Source organism: Phalangium opilio, unplaced genomic scaffold, assembly GCF_054372755.1.
Source record: "Phalangium opilio isolate 3A_F unplaced genomic scaffold, DU_Popi_V2 ptg000043l_1, whole genome shotgun sequence".
NCBI lineage: Eukaryota > Metazoa > Arthropoda > Arachnida > Opiliones > Phalangiidae > Phalangium > Phalangium opilio.
The window spans coordinates 5,457,964-5,473,788 of NW_028324167.1; the positions used below are offsets into that span (position 1 = coordinate 5,457,964).

General features: G+C 35.5%; 1 protein-coding gene and 1 long non-coding RNA gene across 2 annotated transcripts; both read left to right on the plus strand.

Moving 5' to 3' along the window:
• Window positions 1-9,470: 9,470 nt before the first annotated feature.
• On the plus strand, window positions 9,471-11,409 carry LOC149677908 (uncharacterized). The gene is made up of 3 exons (XR_016366438.1): window positions 9,471-10,564; window positions 10,636-10,786; window positions 10,859-11,409. It is a non-coding gene; the product is annotated as an uncharacterized LOC149677908 (long non-coding RNA).
• Window positions 11,410-12,966: 1,557 nt separating this feature from the next.
• LOC149677909 (uncharacterized) lies at window positions 12,967-13,507 on the plus strand. The gene is made up of 2 exons (XM_089837406.1): window positions 12,967-13,168; window positions 13,232-13,507. Exons 1-2 carry the CDS (start codon window positions 12,967-12,969, stop codon window positions 13,462-13,464), a joined length of 435 nt encoding a protein of 144 aa, XP_089693532.1. The 3' UTR covers window positions 13,465-13,507.
• The last annotated feature ends 2,318 nt before the right edge of the window (window positions 13,508-15,825 follow it).

The following is a 15,825-nucleotide window of genomic DNA, read 5'->3' on the forward strand; positions in this document are numbered from 1 at the left end:
TTTAAAGACAGTCATACGTGAAGTTTGGATTTAAAAAGTGTGAGAGCTCAACATTATCGTATGAATGCGTATAATAATTTTGTTAATCTCTCAAGTGAACAATTCAATGATGAAAAAATATTTACACACATTTAATCCTAAGATTGTCAAATTGAGACTATATAATTGCCAGATAAATAGTAAGCATGTGTTTTAATATTATATTTTTTAAGGTATAAAAAAAGGGAAGGGGAGTTTGTTAAATTACTCCTAATATACTTAAAGATGCTTTTTAAAAGGGTAGTGATTTGCTATTGTAGAATCTGCAGTTTAGTTCAGAGAGTTAATGAGGTGCCTTCTATTTCGTTAGTGACATCTCCAATCCAGTTGATTTTAGGTTTTTTTCTATATTTATTACTATGGAACTCAGATGGCACTACTGCTTAACGTCATTAATTGGCAGCATTTTTTACTGGTTCCCTCGACCTTGTTTTGTTTGAAAACGTCCGTTAAACAATGTAATATACCATCATGGTATATTACCTTTAAGGCGTTTTGACGAAAATTGAAGTCCAAGGTTAATCAGTTGGTATTTTAGAGTAACGAGTGAAGTACTTGAGGTTTAATCGAGTGGTGAAGGAGGGGGGATTTGGGGTATTTCACCACCCGCGGACGCGGGGTAGTCAGTTCCTGTAGGGTAGGCATGCTGACAAGTCCCTTATTCCCTCAAAACTTTGTCGCCCAGAAGCTTGGCTTACAGGAGTGCGCCCAACTCCCAACATAGTCAAGCACATAATTTAAGTAACAATCCATTGCTGTTCTAAATTTTAAAAACGTTGAGGCAACTTTTGCCTGAAAAAGGATTTTTTGCGAATCCATAGCTGTTATGAACTTCTATTGTGTTGATGAACTTGTAGGCACGGCTTGCCAAGTCGTAACGTAATTATATAGGGAAACCAAAGAGGTGACATGTATTATTTGGCCTTGATACGGCTTGATGTTCTTTAGACACTGACTCAAGCCAATAGAAAGGTTATTTCTTTGAATGTCTCTGCTGGTCTTAATCCAAAGACGCTCTCACTCTTTGAACACGCCAGTCTAAAAAGTCTGTTATTTCGGTGGAGAAGTTGAATATATTATTTGATTTGTCTATCGAAGTCTTGTTGTTTTTGTGGTTTTTTTTATAATGATGATGATCATCATCATATTTTTGAGATGTGTAGTTTTAATCTTTTATTTTTATAATACTGGTAAAGGCTATGATGCATTATCTTTCTGTTGAAGCTTAGCAGTTGGCACGTGTTGATACGATACGCATGTAGTTGTACGATATTAGTCTTTAAATTGTATGTTTCAAACTTGAAAATATGCACTGCTTGTAGTATTTATGTCGAAATAATTTTAATCTTCATTATATTAGTTATGTAAAGGGGCGAGGGTTGAAAGAAAACTTTACAATTTACTGGCAATTATATGTTCATTTAAATATAAGATTTTGAGGGTCTATTTTTAAAATTTTGTCACGCAACTCTTAACTTTAAATTTGGAAACAGTGCTGCTAGAACATGGCAATTATTGTTTTGCGCGTGGGTTACCAAAGGAACAATGAAAAGGTTATTAATTTTTGGGGAAAAAAATATTCCAGAAGGCTTTGCAAATTTTACCCCTGTTGGATTTACGCAATGCAACCTGCCACGCAGACTACTCCAGCTGGTGAGAAACACAAAGAGACTATGCAAAACTTCCTGGAATATTAATTGGAAAAATGGTTTAGTTGTTTTAATTACAAGGGTAATGTCTTATAGTAGGATATTAGTTATAGGACAAATTAATAAGTTCATATGGCTTTTTTTAAGCCTAACTATTAAATAGTTTAAAAATCAATTTTTGTAAGTGGTATCGGATTGGGTCGGATAAGTTTTACAAAGAAAAGGTTATATTCATAGATATATTTAAACATAAAATCTTTGCTAATCTTTGAAATTGTAACAGGATAATATTAGATTAATTTAATTTATAAAATCTCGTACATGTTTTGAACGGTTTTAAATTGTTAATGTAAAAACTTTACGGGCGTCTTAATGTAAAAAAAATATAGCGCGCTTAAAAGAGAAAAAAATGGAAGATGCGAAACTGATATTTAGAAAACTCTTTGAATATATTAATTTTAATAAGTATTTATTTAAAATTTGGATAAGAGTGTCTAAATCTCAGTTCAAAAAATCTGTTCAATGTTAACTAATAGGATGAGTTTGTCTCAATAGTTTCACCAGCTTATTAAAGAATTATATTTTATCACATAGCATTACCAACAGGGGCTACGTTTTTAGCGTGTTTTTTACACAAAACACCATTGGGGCAAGACTAATACAGAGTACTAAAAACCCTTCACTAGAAAATTCTAAAATTAATGCAAGAATCATCGCCTTTTTTCGTAACAATAGCATGGCCCTACAATCCTCCCTCCTCTCCCTTTCACGGTGATTATAGTAGGCAACATCAAAATTACTCCAGAACCATCGTTAACCTTAAACTTGCTCTAGGATTAACAATCTTACCCAGTCATAAATTACTTTAAAGGGAATATGAAAGTATTAGTATATCTTTGACAGATATGATGCTCCTTTCTGGTACGAATATTGAAATTTTGGACTTTACTCGGGGTAAATTTGATATGGATTCTTCAAGCACGTTAGATTCCCTTTAATGCGTCTGGACTCTTTCCAAGAGCAGAACAGTGACGTCAGTCAAGTTACTGACGAGTCTCTCCCTTTTTCTGATCATTGTATCACTGACCTCGTACCAGCCGTTGTCTTTTCTCACAAAGTTCACATAATGTCCCTCGGCCAAAGATTCACCTTTATGAATAATCACCCCTTTAGTTTTAAAAAGCATCTTACTCATAGTGACATTTTGATTTTCAAAACTTGATATTTTGGTCGAAATCTTAATTGGTCGACCATCTTTGTAATCGCCACGGAGAAGACACAAAAATACGTACTTCCCGCTGGATATCAATACATCACGCTCTTGTATTTTTGGGTTGTTACAAAATACGCATGGCACCTCTGTTAATCTCATCCTTTTTTCTAGAGATTTCCAATCAATTTTGTCCCGGTTTTCTAGTGGAAGATTGAAAATGTTGCTTTCAACAATATTCTCCGAATTTTGTTCAACTTGACATTTGGGGCATTTGGTAACGTTTCGCGACTTTGACCAAAAAAGATCTTTCAGAGCCTTAGAGTAATCGGCTTCCATTTCTTGGCTTAGTGTCGTCAAAAGGACCATCAAAAATTCACTGGCGTCTTGTTGATCGTTTTGCGTAAAATGATTTCCGACAGCCATTCTCAGTTCCAACCCTTTACGACTGAAGCTTCCTTTAGAACTCTCGATGTCGTTTATCGTGTTATGGAGGCAACGTAAAACTGGTTTTTCAACGAATGATCCATTGTAAGATTTAACCAATTCTCTTAATTCCGGCACTAATAAGAGTAGTTGCAAAACGCTATTAGAATAGCATGTTACTTGGTCATCGTTAGCTAAACCCTTCAAGGGCCAACTATCCAAACTCTGTTGAGCTTTCCTTTTCTTCTTCGGTGTTTCTGCACATCTCTCTTCCTCGCCTTCTAAAAGGCTTTTAGATAGTGTAGGCGCACTTCTTTTCCCACCTCTACTTTCTTTCGACTCCGTTATTTCCAAAAGAGGCATATCTGGCCTATATTTTTTGCGAAGCCTGTTATATTCCATTATGGCTCGTCCATCCGCCTTAATTTTAGTCGGATCGAACTGTAATAGATGGAGTCCGGCTAAGGACGTCACTCTCAATAAAGCGACGTACGCCATGCCCGTTCCAAATAAATTTGGACCCAAATCCATAATGGCGCATTTTAAACTCATTCCTTGGCTTTTGTGTATCGTAATAGCGTACGCCTGGATGACGGGAAACTGCGAGCGCTTAACGTAAATGTTTGCCATGAGCAAAAATTTAACGCAAATTTTCTCAACTAAAAAGTCAGTGTTAGCGTCGTCGTTATTCGGTTCGCGATCTACTCTGAGAAAAATACCAATAACGTTTCCTTGTTCGTCCTTCTTAAATCCAGTTATGAAACCCATCGTACCATTTACAACGCCTTCTTCAAAACTGATATTCCTTCTGACCATTATGTGGCAGCCAACGCACAGGAATAATTTGCTCTCCAAACCACCCGTTTTGGACGGTTCGTTTTCTAGCCCTTGCAGTCTCCTGAGAATGTTTTTATTCATTTTTTTGCCGTAGTCAGCGAGTCTATCCTGGCAAGGAATGACTTCAACTTTCTCGCCGTTTTTTCGCAGCATTTCACAGTTGAATTTTTCGCACATGGCTAATTTAGGCATCAAACAAATTGGGTGAAACCCTTCACTGGACAGCTTAATTGAAAGGTCCATTGCCACCTCGATGTGTTGTCCGTCAGCAACCAATCTACTTTTTAAGGTTGCAACATCAGCTTCGGAAATATTTCCAATTCTAACTCTGCTTAAAATGTCGCTGTAACTTTGGTCGTTGGCTTGTCTAACATTTTGCGTTAGTTCATCGTATTTAAAAAACTTCCAAAGATCACTTCCTCCGATGCAATTGAATCTAAGTCTGGCTTCTTCGGAAGTGATTTTGATGATCGCGGGATTTCCTTGAACCGGAGGCAATTGGAAAAAGTCTCCCAAAACAAGGATAAATACAACTCCACCAAATGGTAGGTTCATTTCATAAAATTTGTTCAGCCTCAAGTGAACGTGAGTCAGTAACACCGACGAGACCATGGAAATTTCATCAATAATTAACAGTTTTAAATTTCCCAAAGTTTCTTTCATAATGCTCATATTGTCAGAACTTAGGGAATGGTATTCGGCAATACGCCCATGATCTACCGGCAAACTTTAGTAATCTGTGTAATGTTACGCCATTAACATTCAACGCTGCCAAACCCGTTGGCGCGGCAATTGCCACGCTAGCAGGATTTTGAAAGCGTCGCCTTACGGCGTTGGCGAGAGTGTCGATAAGAAACGATTTGCCAGTGCCACCAGGTCCCGACACAAAAAGGCACTTGTTTCCAGATTTTTCTCTCTCTTGGGAGAAGTGATCCATGATGTGATCATATATTCGCCTTTGATCCGAGTTTAGTAACGCCACATTGTCAACATCAGTCTCGAAATTGATTTCCATGGCAGCTTCCACATCAGCCATCGCGTGTTCAGTTTCGATAACAATTTCTTTCCCTTGTAGCGCATTTTCATCGTCCTCACTTTCTCCCTCCGATACTATGGTTTCAAGCTCTTTCGCCTTTTAAGAAGCCTTCCGTTTCTTTTCAACTTCTTTGGAAACCGACAGCTTCTCGTGATATTCTCTCATGTCTTTTAACACCGAAAGCGAGTTTTCGAAAGCATCGGCGTATGTTTCAAAATCGCCCAATAGCTCAGTTTCGTCACGCCACGGTTTGAAGAGGATCAGTAGAGCGTGACAATACTGTTCTTTCTCCTCCATCGGGTCGTGAATAAAGTGCTCTATTATGTACGGCTTAATTCTCTTTCTCATGAAACCCAGATTGTTTTTCAACTGGATGACATTCGCATTTTTCTCGACACCCTCGGAGCGCATTACATAATCGTAAAACTGACCAAATTCCCGCAAACTAAGATTCTCCAAGCTGTCGGGACGATTCGGATACTTGTCGTCGACGAACCCTTTTTGGCAAGTGTCCTTGCTTTCGGGGTCAGTTTCCCTCAAACGAGCGAGTTCCTTGTAACCTTTCAAAATTCTCGATCGGTTTTCTTTCAAGTTAGTGTTTATAAATTTAGTGCTGTCAGACTTGTTGTAAAGGTCTTGGCCCAGCATCATATCGAGAGCTTCATAAATTCCTATTTGCTTGCACGTCAAAGATTTCAATCTATAGGCAAATAATTTTTTGGACAAACTTTCGTTGCCTAACTCGGCAAAAGTTTGGTCCATGTCAGCCCGGTCTCCCTTTGTCACGTAAGCCGTAACATAGTTTGCCACTATTTCCGATTTGTCAGCGACAAATTGCAAATCCATGTTGGCTTTGGAAGCCAATAGTAGCGTTGGATTATAATCATTTATTAAATCTTCGTGCTGTTTTCTCGGCAAGTCGTACAACCGTTTCTGCACCTTTTTCATCTTACGGTGACGAGTAACTGATCTAACGGAATTCATAGTCGCTACGTTTGTTACGTTACGAGGGAAACCGTAACGACACACTCTCGATCCTTTTTTAGAATTTTTCACCTTCTTGTAACAACTGGAGGTGCATTTGTGAAATTGAAATTTTTTTACCAGCCGGTGCAATTCTGGACTTATTGATGCGCTTGGCATCGAACACGTGACGTGTTTCTGCACGTAATCCAAAATAGTCTCGGGCGAAGAAGTTCCAATCTTTGGAGCGTCCTTGGTCCACAAAAGCATGTGGTAGTGAGGTAAACCACGAGATTGGTATTCAACCCGCCAAAAATGATGTTCTATCATGCCAAGAACTGGATTTTGCTTACACAAGACAAAGTTGTTTAGCAGCGACCTCACTTTGTTGTGAAAGTGCAAATTTACGCTAAGCGGATCCAAATTCAACAATTCAGCCACCGTCATCGACTCTATTCCTGGAACGTCTGAATTCACTTTTCTCAAGTGATCGTGAAGTTCCAAGTCATCGTATTCGGCTGGATTAAAAGTCAAGAGCCAGGTTGGAGGACCAAATTCCCGAATCATCGCTAAAACGGATCTAAGAACTTTATACCAGTAGTCCTTAGTTCCTCGAATATGACCCAAGAAAGTAGCTAAATTACTCTCAAGTTCTTTATCGCCAGATTCAACGCGACTGAGCAAATTTTCAACCCCAATAGGCATGGGTTTTTTTACACGAAGAACGTAGTTCAAACTGCTAGAAATCGCTTTCATTTCGCATTCTTGATAAGAATGGAACAGATAGGCGTAATCTCGTCTAAAAATTGGACTCTTGTTCAAAAAACGGGATAAACGATACTCGGTTTCCGTTATTTTCCCAAATGGTCTATCATCGTGCTTGCCAAAGCGACCCTTAGGGAACAAATGAACAAAGCTCATGTATTCCAAATTTTTATCCCAAGTGCTAACTGGCTCGGCTTCGACGCGCTTCATTTGGTAAGCGCCAAGTAAATCTTTCGGTGGTTGAACGTTCACTGGATGAATAGAGTAATGATCGTACAGATCATTGGCTTCACCCTCAGATAGTTTTCGCAACAAAGCCTCGGGCTGTGTTAAAATTTTGTAGGCGTCGCCTGGTGCAAGGCTAGACTGATTTTCATCCTTCTCCTGCATGTTTGAAGCGTTTTGATCACCTTGGACGTCGTGACTACTATCCGCTGCTCCTTCTGTTGGAAGCGCAGCGGAAGCGCGTGTCAACGCCTCAGATCCATCATTAATTAACGCAAGTGGATCTGTTACGCTCAGTAATTCTTCGGGAGTCAATGAATTTTCATTTCCATCAATTTCATGCGTGCCACAAATATATTCCTCATTCATTGTCGAAATATCAATGTCTTTGTAAAAAGGGTTTATCTTTTTCAGCACACTGAATGCTTTCAACACTTTTTCGAGGCAAACAACCTGTTGCCAAACTTTTTTGTCCGCTGTGGGAACGCCATTCACCAGGATATGCAGTTCGTGATTTTTGGGCAATGTCTTGGGAATCATCTTCAAATTTTTCTCCACGGGTATTGGAAGATAAATTACTCTTCCCTTCAAAGCTTTAACCGTGCCAAACTGCATGTTGGAGTTGGTTTTGGTGCCTAACCGCACCACAGTGTGGAAGGCCTTCACAAGCTGAATTAAAACTTTCTCAAACATGTTTAAACTGGTGACATCTGGTGGAGGATTGTCAACCGCCAAGTTGTTCAGAAAACATCTGATGGGAACTTTACCCTTTCCCAAATCCGTAGCGCAGTAACGACATAGTAGCATGTCTGCTTCTCTCGTGTCGGAATTATTCATTATCCAGCCGGCTCTTAAAATCAGATAGGCCTCGTTCTCAAAAACAGCACTGTTAACCAATTTTTCTACTGCTCTTAAATCAGATTTTTTCAGTAATCTTAAACAGCAGTCGCAGGGCGTCTCGTGAAACTCGTTGGTGTTTAGCATTGCCCGAGCGAATTGATTCTCGTAAAGACTCAAGATTTCACTTTCATCGAGACTCGGCCGAGGAGCGTTAACGCTTCCTTCGGGAGCATCGTTTTGTTCCTTATTTAAATTTTTCCCACGTGTAGCAAGGGTTTTCCTTAATTCCGCCATGACATTCGTCACAGACTCGTAATCACCACTTTCAATTTCAGTTGAGATTTTAGTTAACGCGTTGAGTAACGCTTTGATGTGATAAATATTATTCAGAATATTTCTAATTCCCGAATAGTGAGGAGCCAGTTCAGCTAAAGCACGCAAATGACTTTGGCACTCTTCGCTATCAGCGCAGTAAGCAGTGTGTCCTAGGTACGGAACTATTCTCACCACTATTTCGTCCCCATCTGGTGGTATAGACACGTTTGATTTTTTGCAAAATTGTTTTCTTAATTCGCAAAGGTCCAAATCAGAGTCAAAAATTTTAGTCAAAGATTTTTCATTCGCATTGGCAACTGTGTTTACGAAAGCTAGTACTTTTGCAATGGCTCGAGTTCAACATTACAAATATCACTGCATTCCCAATATACAGTTTTGTTTTTGGTTTCAATAAACCCACCTTCATTGATCACAAAATTTGCTTTTGGATTCTTCTCTTCAGTTTCAACAATGTTGAAAAGATTCGTAACAACTCCCGATTCATTAACTTGTAAAACTAGTTCAACGTTACTAGTTGTGTTATTGTTTTTCATGTCAACGAAATTTCCCATTCCGTCAACAAACAATTCATTAGTCGAACTGGTAGCACGGTCTCTCAGAACTTTTCGTACACGACCATCAGAATCCAATTGAAAAATTTTGCCGTAATGTGACTCATCCTCATTTTTCAATATTTTACCATTATTTCCAATCAGATAATAGGTAGTTTCATGGAAATAGGCCTCTTTCTTGCTACTGTGAAGCCTTTTCCCACCCACAACTTCTGCCAAATTGCCAGGATCAATGGACCCAATTTCTTTGATTTTCTGAACAAAATCCTTAAATTCACTAACAATTCTCGTTACTTGGGCGTGGTAAGCCGAATATAATTGCCTTTTGAAATGCAATATTCTACCAGCTAGCACTTGGCATTTTAGCTTGTGAGAGACAGACTTCGTGCGTTGTTTTTTAGTCTCACCGTTGAAAGACTCTGACGCCGCCAGTCTTTCAGTTAGACGTTTGGCTAGAAACCTTTTATAGCTTTCAGCTATAATTTTCTTGTTTTTCGTTTTGAAAATTCCCGCATTGAGAAGCTTTTTCGCAAAACCAAACTTATCTTGTTTAGTGGGTTTCATATATTTTTTTTTATTTTTTGATTGGGAACTCACATTAGTAGTGCCACCACGTGGTTTAGTCCAATTTGTTTTTTTCGCAATACCAAGGCCAGATTTACGTGCAACTTGATTATTTGCGTATTTTCTCTGAAAGCACTCTTTCTTTTTCAAATAGTGCTTTTTAAGGCAAAGTTGCCTACTTTGCTTCTTTTGCAAAGCTTTACTCTCAGCTTGCAATTTTAAGTTAGCTTCTGTTCTAGATTTCCCCATTGCAAGGCGGTTTTTTTTCCGCTTAGCTTGTTCTCGAGTAACCATTTTAAATAGTCAAGAATGGCTGTCACAATAATGTATTTAATAATATATTGCAACGGGTTTTGCAAATATGTTTGTTACACCCAGCAGTTCACGAGGAATTTTTTAAGAACTCTTTGAATTGGCAAAGGTACACACAGAACCCTTTAAATTTGCAAAGGTACACAAATAAACCCTTGAATTTGCAAAGGTACACAAAGAAACCCTTGAATTTGGAAAGGTACACAAAGAAGAACCCTTTGAATTTGCAAAGGTACACAAAGAAGAACCCTTTGAATTTGCAAAGGTACACAAAGAAGAACCCTTTGAATTTGCAAAGGTACACAAAGAAGAACCCTTTGAATTTGCAAAGGTACACAAAGAAGAACCCTTTGAATTTGCAAAGGTACACAAAGAACCCTTTGCAAAACACTCAGATTTCAATGATGTAGGTAATAATGAAATGTGAGTAATAAAAAATAGGCTTATCATAAACTTTAACAAAAGGAAAATTGGAAAGAAAAAATAATTGAGCACAAACGATGTATGAAGTTGGTTTAAATAACCAACTTATTAACCCATAAAATACTTCTAAATATAATTTGAAGTAATAGATATAATTAAATACAGGTTTTTAATAGAGGAATACGAACCTTAAGCCTGGCTTCGGAAAGTTGCCGCCTAAAAGTGAACTTTCAAGAGGGCAAAGTTCGAAAGCGCGAAAAGTGAACTTTAAAGAGGCACGGCCAACTTAGATACTCGTTGGCGAGCTTGTCGAGTATCTAAGTTGGCCGTGAAAGAGGGCAAAGTTCCAAAGGGAGAGGGCAAAGAGCTAAAAATCAAGATGGCGACTGTGTGTAGACACTGGTTTAGAGTAGCTTTAATTGTTAAAGCTGTCACTTAAGCGTGTTTTATCATTTTTAGCCTGCAAAATTGTAATTATATTTATATCATGGAATTGAACGTCAGGAAAGAAAAGTTTATTCTACCTTTGGAGAAAAAATATTAGAGTATGTAGAGTTAGTAGAAGATGACAGAAAGAGATGTTCTGTGGTAAGAGACCAAGTCTTAAAGTGTAAGTAGATTCATGAAGTTGTTAAAGGGAAGAAAACTATTTGAAAATTAAAGCATTGTTCTTGAAAACAAGTGACGTAAACGGAGATCCTCGAAACTAACATGTTTGTTGAAAGTTTCTGGAAATTTCAAAACATGCTCCTGCAAATCTGTGCTTTCAAAAAATGTAAACACTGTATTGGACTGCGATTGTTCATTTGTTCCTTCTCCAAAATAATATCTCAGGACGAAGAGACATATTTAGAATTTTATCAAGCCAAAATTAAAGTTTTGAAGGAAAGAACATTTCAAATATGCAACACGAATCTGGAAATATCAAATTATGCTTCTGCAAATCTGCGCTTTCAAAAAGTGTAAACACTGTATGCTTTCATAAATGGAGCCCTTTAAGCTCTGATATCTATGAAGCCCAAAACAACAAACTTAATACAGTTTACAAAAGTGTAAAGTTCAATATTTTTAAAATGTCGAAAATGGTTAATATAACTAATAATAATTATATAGTTTGCTTAGAATTTTTCAAAACTGTTCTTAAATTTCAAGGTGATATTTAATACAATAAAAGCCTGTTGCAGGTAATACAACAAGCTTTAGCAAATGACTTTCAATAGTTTACTTAAGCTTTAACATAGCGCTCTTTAAAAAAAAAACAATTTTCTCCATGTATGACACATACTTTATGAAATGGGGGAAAAAATTGTTTTAAGTGTTCTTATTTTTAATTTCGCATGCAAAGACAAAATTAACACACAAAAGTGGGAATTTAAATGTCTTTAATTAATGCTGATTCAGTGTATATGTTTATAAAAACGAACAAATATTATGATAAAACTTAATTTGTGATATTTTTTTTCTTCCACCTTAATTGTACAATAAAAAATATAAAATTTGCAAAGATATACTAGGAACATCGTAAATCTAATCAAATGGTACTACAGAATTGATGGAAGGCAAGTATAATAAACAGTCCTTGTTTCATTTGATTGAATGAATTCTTCATTCTTCATCCATTTTGTATTTTTTCAAGTCTTCCTAAAAATTTATATCTTCTATGGTTAGATCAGTTTGAGTTTCTGCAGTTTTGTATGTATTATTGTTTGTCTGACTCGATACCTCCACCATTTCATCATTAGCTTGAACAGATGCATTTAAATAAAGTGGTACGCATTGACAAGCAACTTCAGCTCTTCCAGAATCTTCAATTCTGTCTCCAAGAATGCTTTTTTCCTTAATCACAGAATCATCTAGACTGTCTACCGTTAACACAGAATCATCTAGACTATCTTCCGTTAACACAGAAACAAAGAGATCATTTCCCAATGATGACATTGCATTTTCACTTTTTGATTCCAATTCTCTCTTCTTCTTAGAACGCTCTAAATACCGATTATGTAAATCTAGTCTAGATTTTGGAGATCTTAAGCTTTGCACACTTCTATATCCCAGGAAAAGTGATGGAACCCAATCAGGGTGCGTCTCATCTTCCAAGCTTGATGGTTTTCCTAAATAAAATGCATTGCATTAATGAAAAAATTTTAAAACTTGTACCATTTCTTTAAATTTAGTATTTCTTACCTGAAATAAAATGACGACTACATATTCTATGCCATTTCTGTATTAGATCAAAAGTTGAAAATTTTTCTTCAAGATGAACGGCGTTAACCCAAGCCTGCCTTCTTTTACGCGAAAGTTCTTCAATATAAGGCCCATATTTCTTATTTACACAAGGAAAACAGTAAAACGAAATCCCCTTATCTTTTTCCGTGCGACTCTTACATTTAAAAACCGAACAATAAACCATTTTTAACTAAAATATTAATTAAAATTGCTAAGCCTGTGGCACTCTATGAGGATTTTAAGGGGAAACTCATTTGTCGTCTGCTACGTCAGACTCACTCAGAATCTGGCAGTCCGAAACCGGAAATAAGCACAGGACAGTGGACGAATTATTGGCAGCACTGCAAAGCGTCATTTTTAAAAAAATTCATAACGGACAAAGAAGTTGAAAAAACCTCATCTGTAAGTACCATGCTAAAATTTTTAAATTTTATTAATACTCTTTTAGTTTAAAATATTTTTAAGGACTTGAATGTTTAATAATAAAAGCTAGTTTATTTAAATTGTATTGTGACCAAAATAATCAATGTTAAAATATTAAATTCGTGAATTTTTTGTTAGAAAATGACAGGTACTACTTTTAGTGGACCCGTGACTGGCGTCACGTTTAACTTATTTAATGGAGGTCGAGGTGGTCGAGGTGGTCGCGGAGGTAGAGGTGGACGGCAAGGAGAGTCAAAAAAACCTTATTGGCGCGGCAAACCAAGAACGTGTTACAAATGTAAAAAACCTGGCCATTACATCCGAGATTGCCCAGAAATGAAAGGTAACACAATATTTTTAAATTATCTGTCCTGGTATCCTTTTTGTAACACCCTGTATTTTTAAGAAGAAATTGAACAAACTAACACGAATTTTGGAACTTTGGCCACAGATGTGGCCAAATTGACCCTAAATGTGGCTTCGGTCGAAAAAGAAATGACTCTGGCTGAAAAAGTAGCGGGTCCTGCCGATACAGAAGCGGCTGCGGCCGAAAAAGAGGCGGCATCAGCCACTAATCAAATCACATTAATGGACAAGGTGGTGGATGACATTGACAAGGAGGGGGAGACAAGTGTCTAAAAATGTTTAAATTTTTCATTAAAAAAAAACTTTTAAAATGTTTTATTCCCGTGAAAAAAAAAACTTAATTATAAAATTATATTTAAAAATGTAATAAAATAAATAATATTAAAAATGTAATATAATAAAAAAATATTTAAAATGTATTAAAATAAAAAATATTTAAAATGTAATAAAATAAAAAATATTTAAAATGTAATAAAATAATAAATATTTAAAATGTAATGAAATAAAAAATTTTAAAATGTAATAAAATAAAAAAAATTTAAAATATAAAAAAAAAATAAAAATGTAATAAAATAAACAAAAATATTCAAAACGTAATGGAAATAAAGAAGAATATTCAAAATGTAATGAAATAAACAAAAATATTCAAAATGTAATAAAATAATCCAAAAAAACCCAAAAATGTATTAAAATAAACCTAAAATATATAATATCTATAATAAAAAAGAATATGTTATGAATTGGTTTTTTGTGAACTTCATTTATCTCTTAATAAAATAGTTTTAGGTTATGTAGAGCAATGGCAGTACTACGTAGGCAAACGTCATACCTGTCTATCTCTGATCTCAAATACTTGCAGCAAGTCAGGAAATTAAATGGTATGAATCCTCCACACCTGTAAACTATGTATACGGTTGCAGTTGTGTCAAAATGAGAGCAATTAAATATGTGTCTTTGATATTTAGCTGTGATAATTTCAGAAACTTAGTAAAAAGTAGTGTTATGTATTTAACCAGAATTTATTTTATTGAAATTTGTTAATAATTATTTAAAAAAATTGTAATACTATTTTATGTTTTCAATTTTACAAATAAAATTACTTCCAAAATAAAATGATTTTTTAATGATTTACAAAGCTGTGGAGCCTAAGCACGACCTTTTCTATCCATTATCCACAAATTAGTAATTAATTTGAATGAAAATAGGTGGATATCTTTTATTAATTCGGAAATAATGCACACACTTTACATTTAAATTTTAGAAGTTAATTTATTATTTACTTTATTCAGCATTAATTTCACTAAGGCATAAACTAATTACCTACGAGGAATTAACTAGTATATATGTTTAAAATTATAATTTAATCGTTTCAAAACTAATATGGTTTTAAACCGGTTTTTGTAATTTAGTTTTTAAAATTTGTGATTATTAGTGGTCAATATTGAAAATTAACCAATGGTGGAACTAATTTTTTTTAAACTCAATGAAACTGAAATATCAATGAATCATCTACTGAAAGAGGTATCAACCTATTATTTTTTTTTCAAAAGGTAAATAAGGTTTAGATGGATTGCTGCTTCAAACAAGATTTAAAATGTAGTTTGGTCTAAAAGCTATAGGGAGCTAACAACTGGCTAGGGGGAAAAGATAGTCTGACGTCACACAGCCCCTCTCTGGTTTGAATTTTTGCGCGTAGAATACTGTTTCCAACCGTTAGGGTGGATGAAACTCCAGTAAGAGATAGAAGGGTGTGACGTTTCAGGGTCAGAACTGTTAGCACCCTATTGTCTCCGTCATGAGGGGGGAAGAAGGGGAAAAGAAGTATTATATTCTTCCCATAATATTTATCAAATTATTATTAATTTAATAATTTCTTTATCAACCTACCTTAATCATTTCCTTCCTAACATAACTAATTAAAAGATTATTAATTTCTTTATCAACTTGCGTAAATCATTTCCTTCCTAACATAATAAATCAAAAGATTATTAATTTCTTTATCAACTTCCGTTAATCATTTCCTTCCTAACATAATTAATCAAAATATTATTAATTTCTTTATAAACTTGCGTTAATCATTTCCATCTATTATTATTATTATTAGTTCCAAACCATTGTTTGTTGGATGACTCACTAATAGTAGTTTTGTTCGAAACTGAGCTTCATCCATGAAATATTACATATAGAGCTATTTCAGAGGGGGTAATGGCTAAGTCACCAATGCTATTTGCCCATAGAGAAAACCCTTACAAAATGTCCGCCCTACACTCAAAGGCAGGCCCAATTTTCGTAGCAGACGAAATTTTTCCCCCTCTGAAATAGCTCTATAACCACAATTAATAAATAACTTGTTAAAAGTGTGTTTGAGTTAAATTATAAATTTGTAAACTATTAATTAAGAAAATAAGGTTTGCTGTCAATACTTTCCAGAAAATCACCGTTAATGGCAATAGTATTTATTGTATTTAATAGTTTACTAGGTAAACAAACGTGTTACGTTCGTGAGGAATATGTGTATAAATCTTCTGTAGTAGCGTTGTTTTTCATAAAGCATTACCAAATGAAACATTTTAATCATTTAAGTAGAATACAAGGTTTTAATTAATACAATGGAACCCTGATTTGAGTAAATAA

Excerpts from the sequence above, each read along its gene's own strand:
- LOC149677909 (XM_089837406.1), top strand. The coding sequence starts at position 12,967 with ATGACAGGTACTACTTTTAGTGGACCCGTGACTGGCGTCACGTTTAAC. Across the intron at positions 13,169-13,231 it reads AGATTGCCCAGAAATGAAAG|AAGAAATTGAACAAACTAAC; the intron begins GTAACACAATAT and ends TGTATTTTTAAG.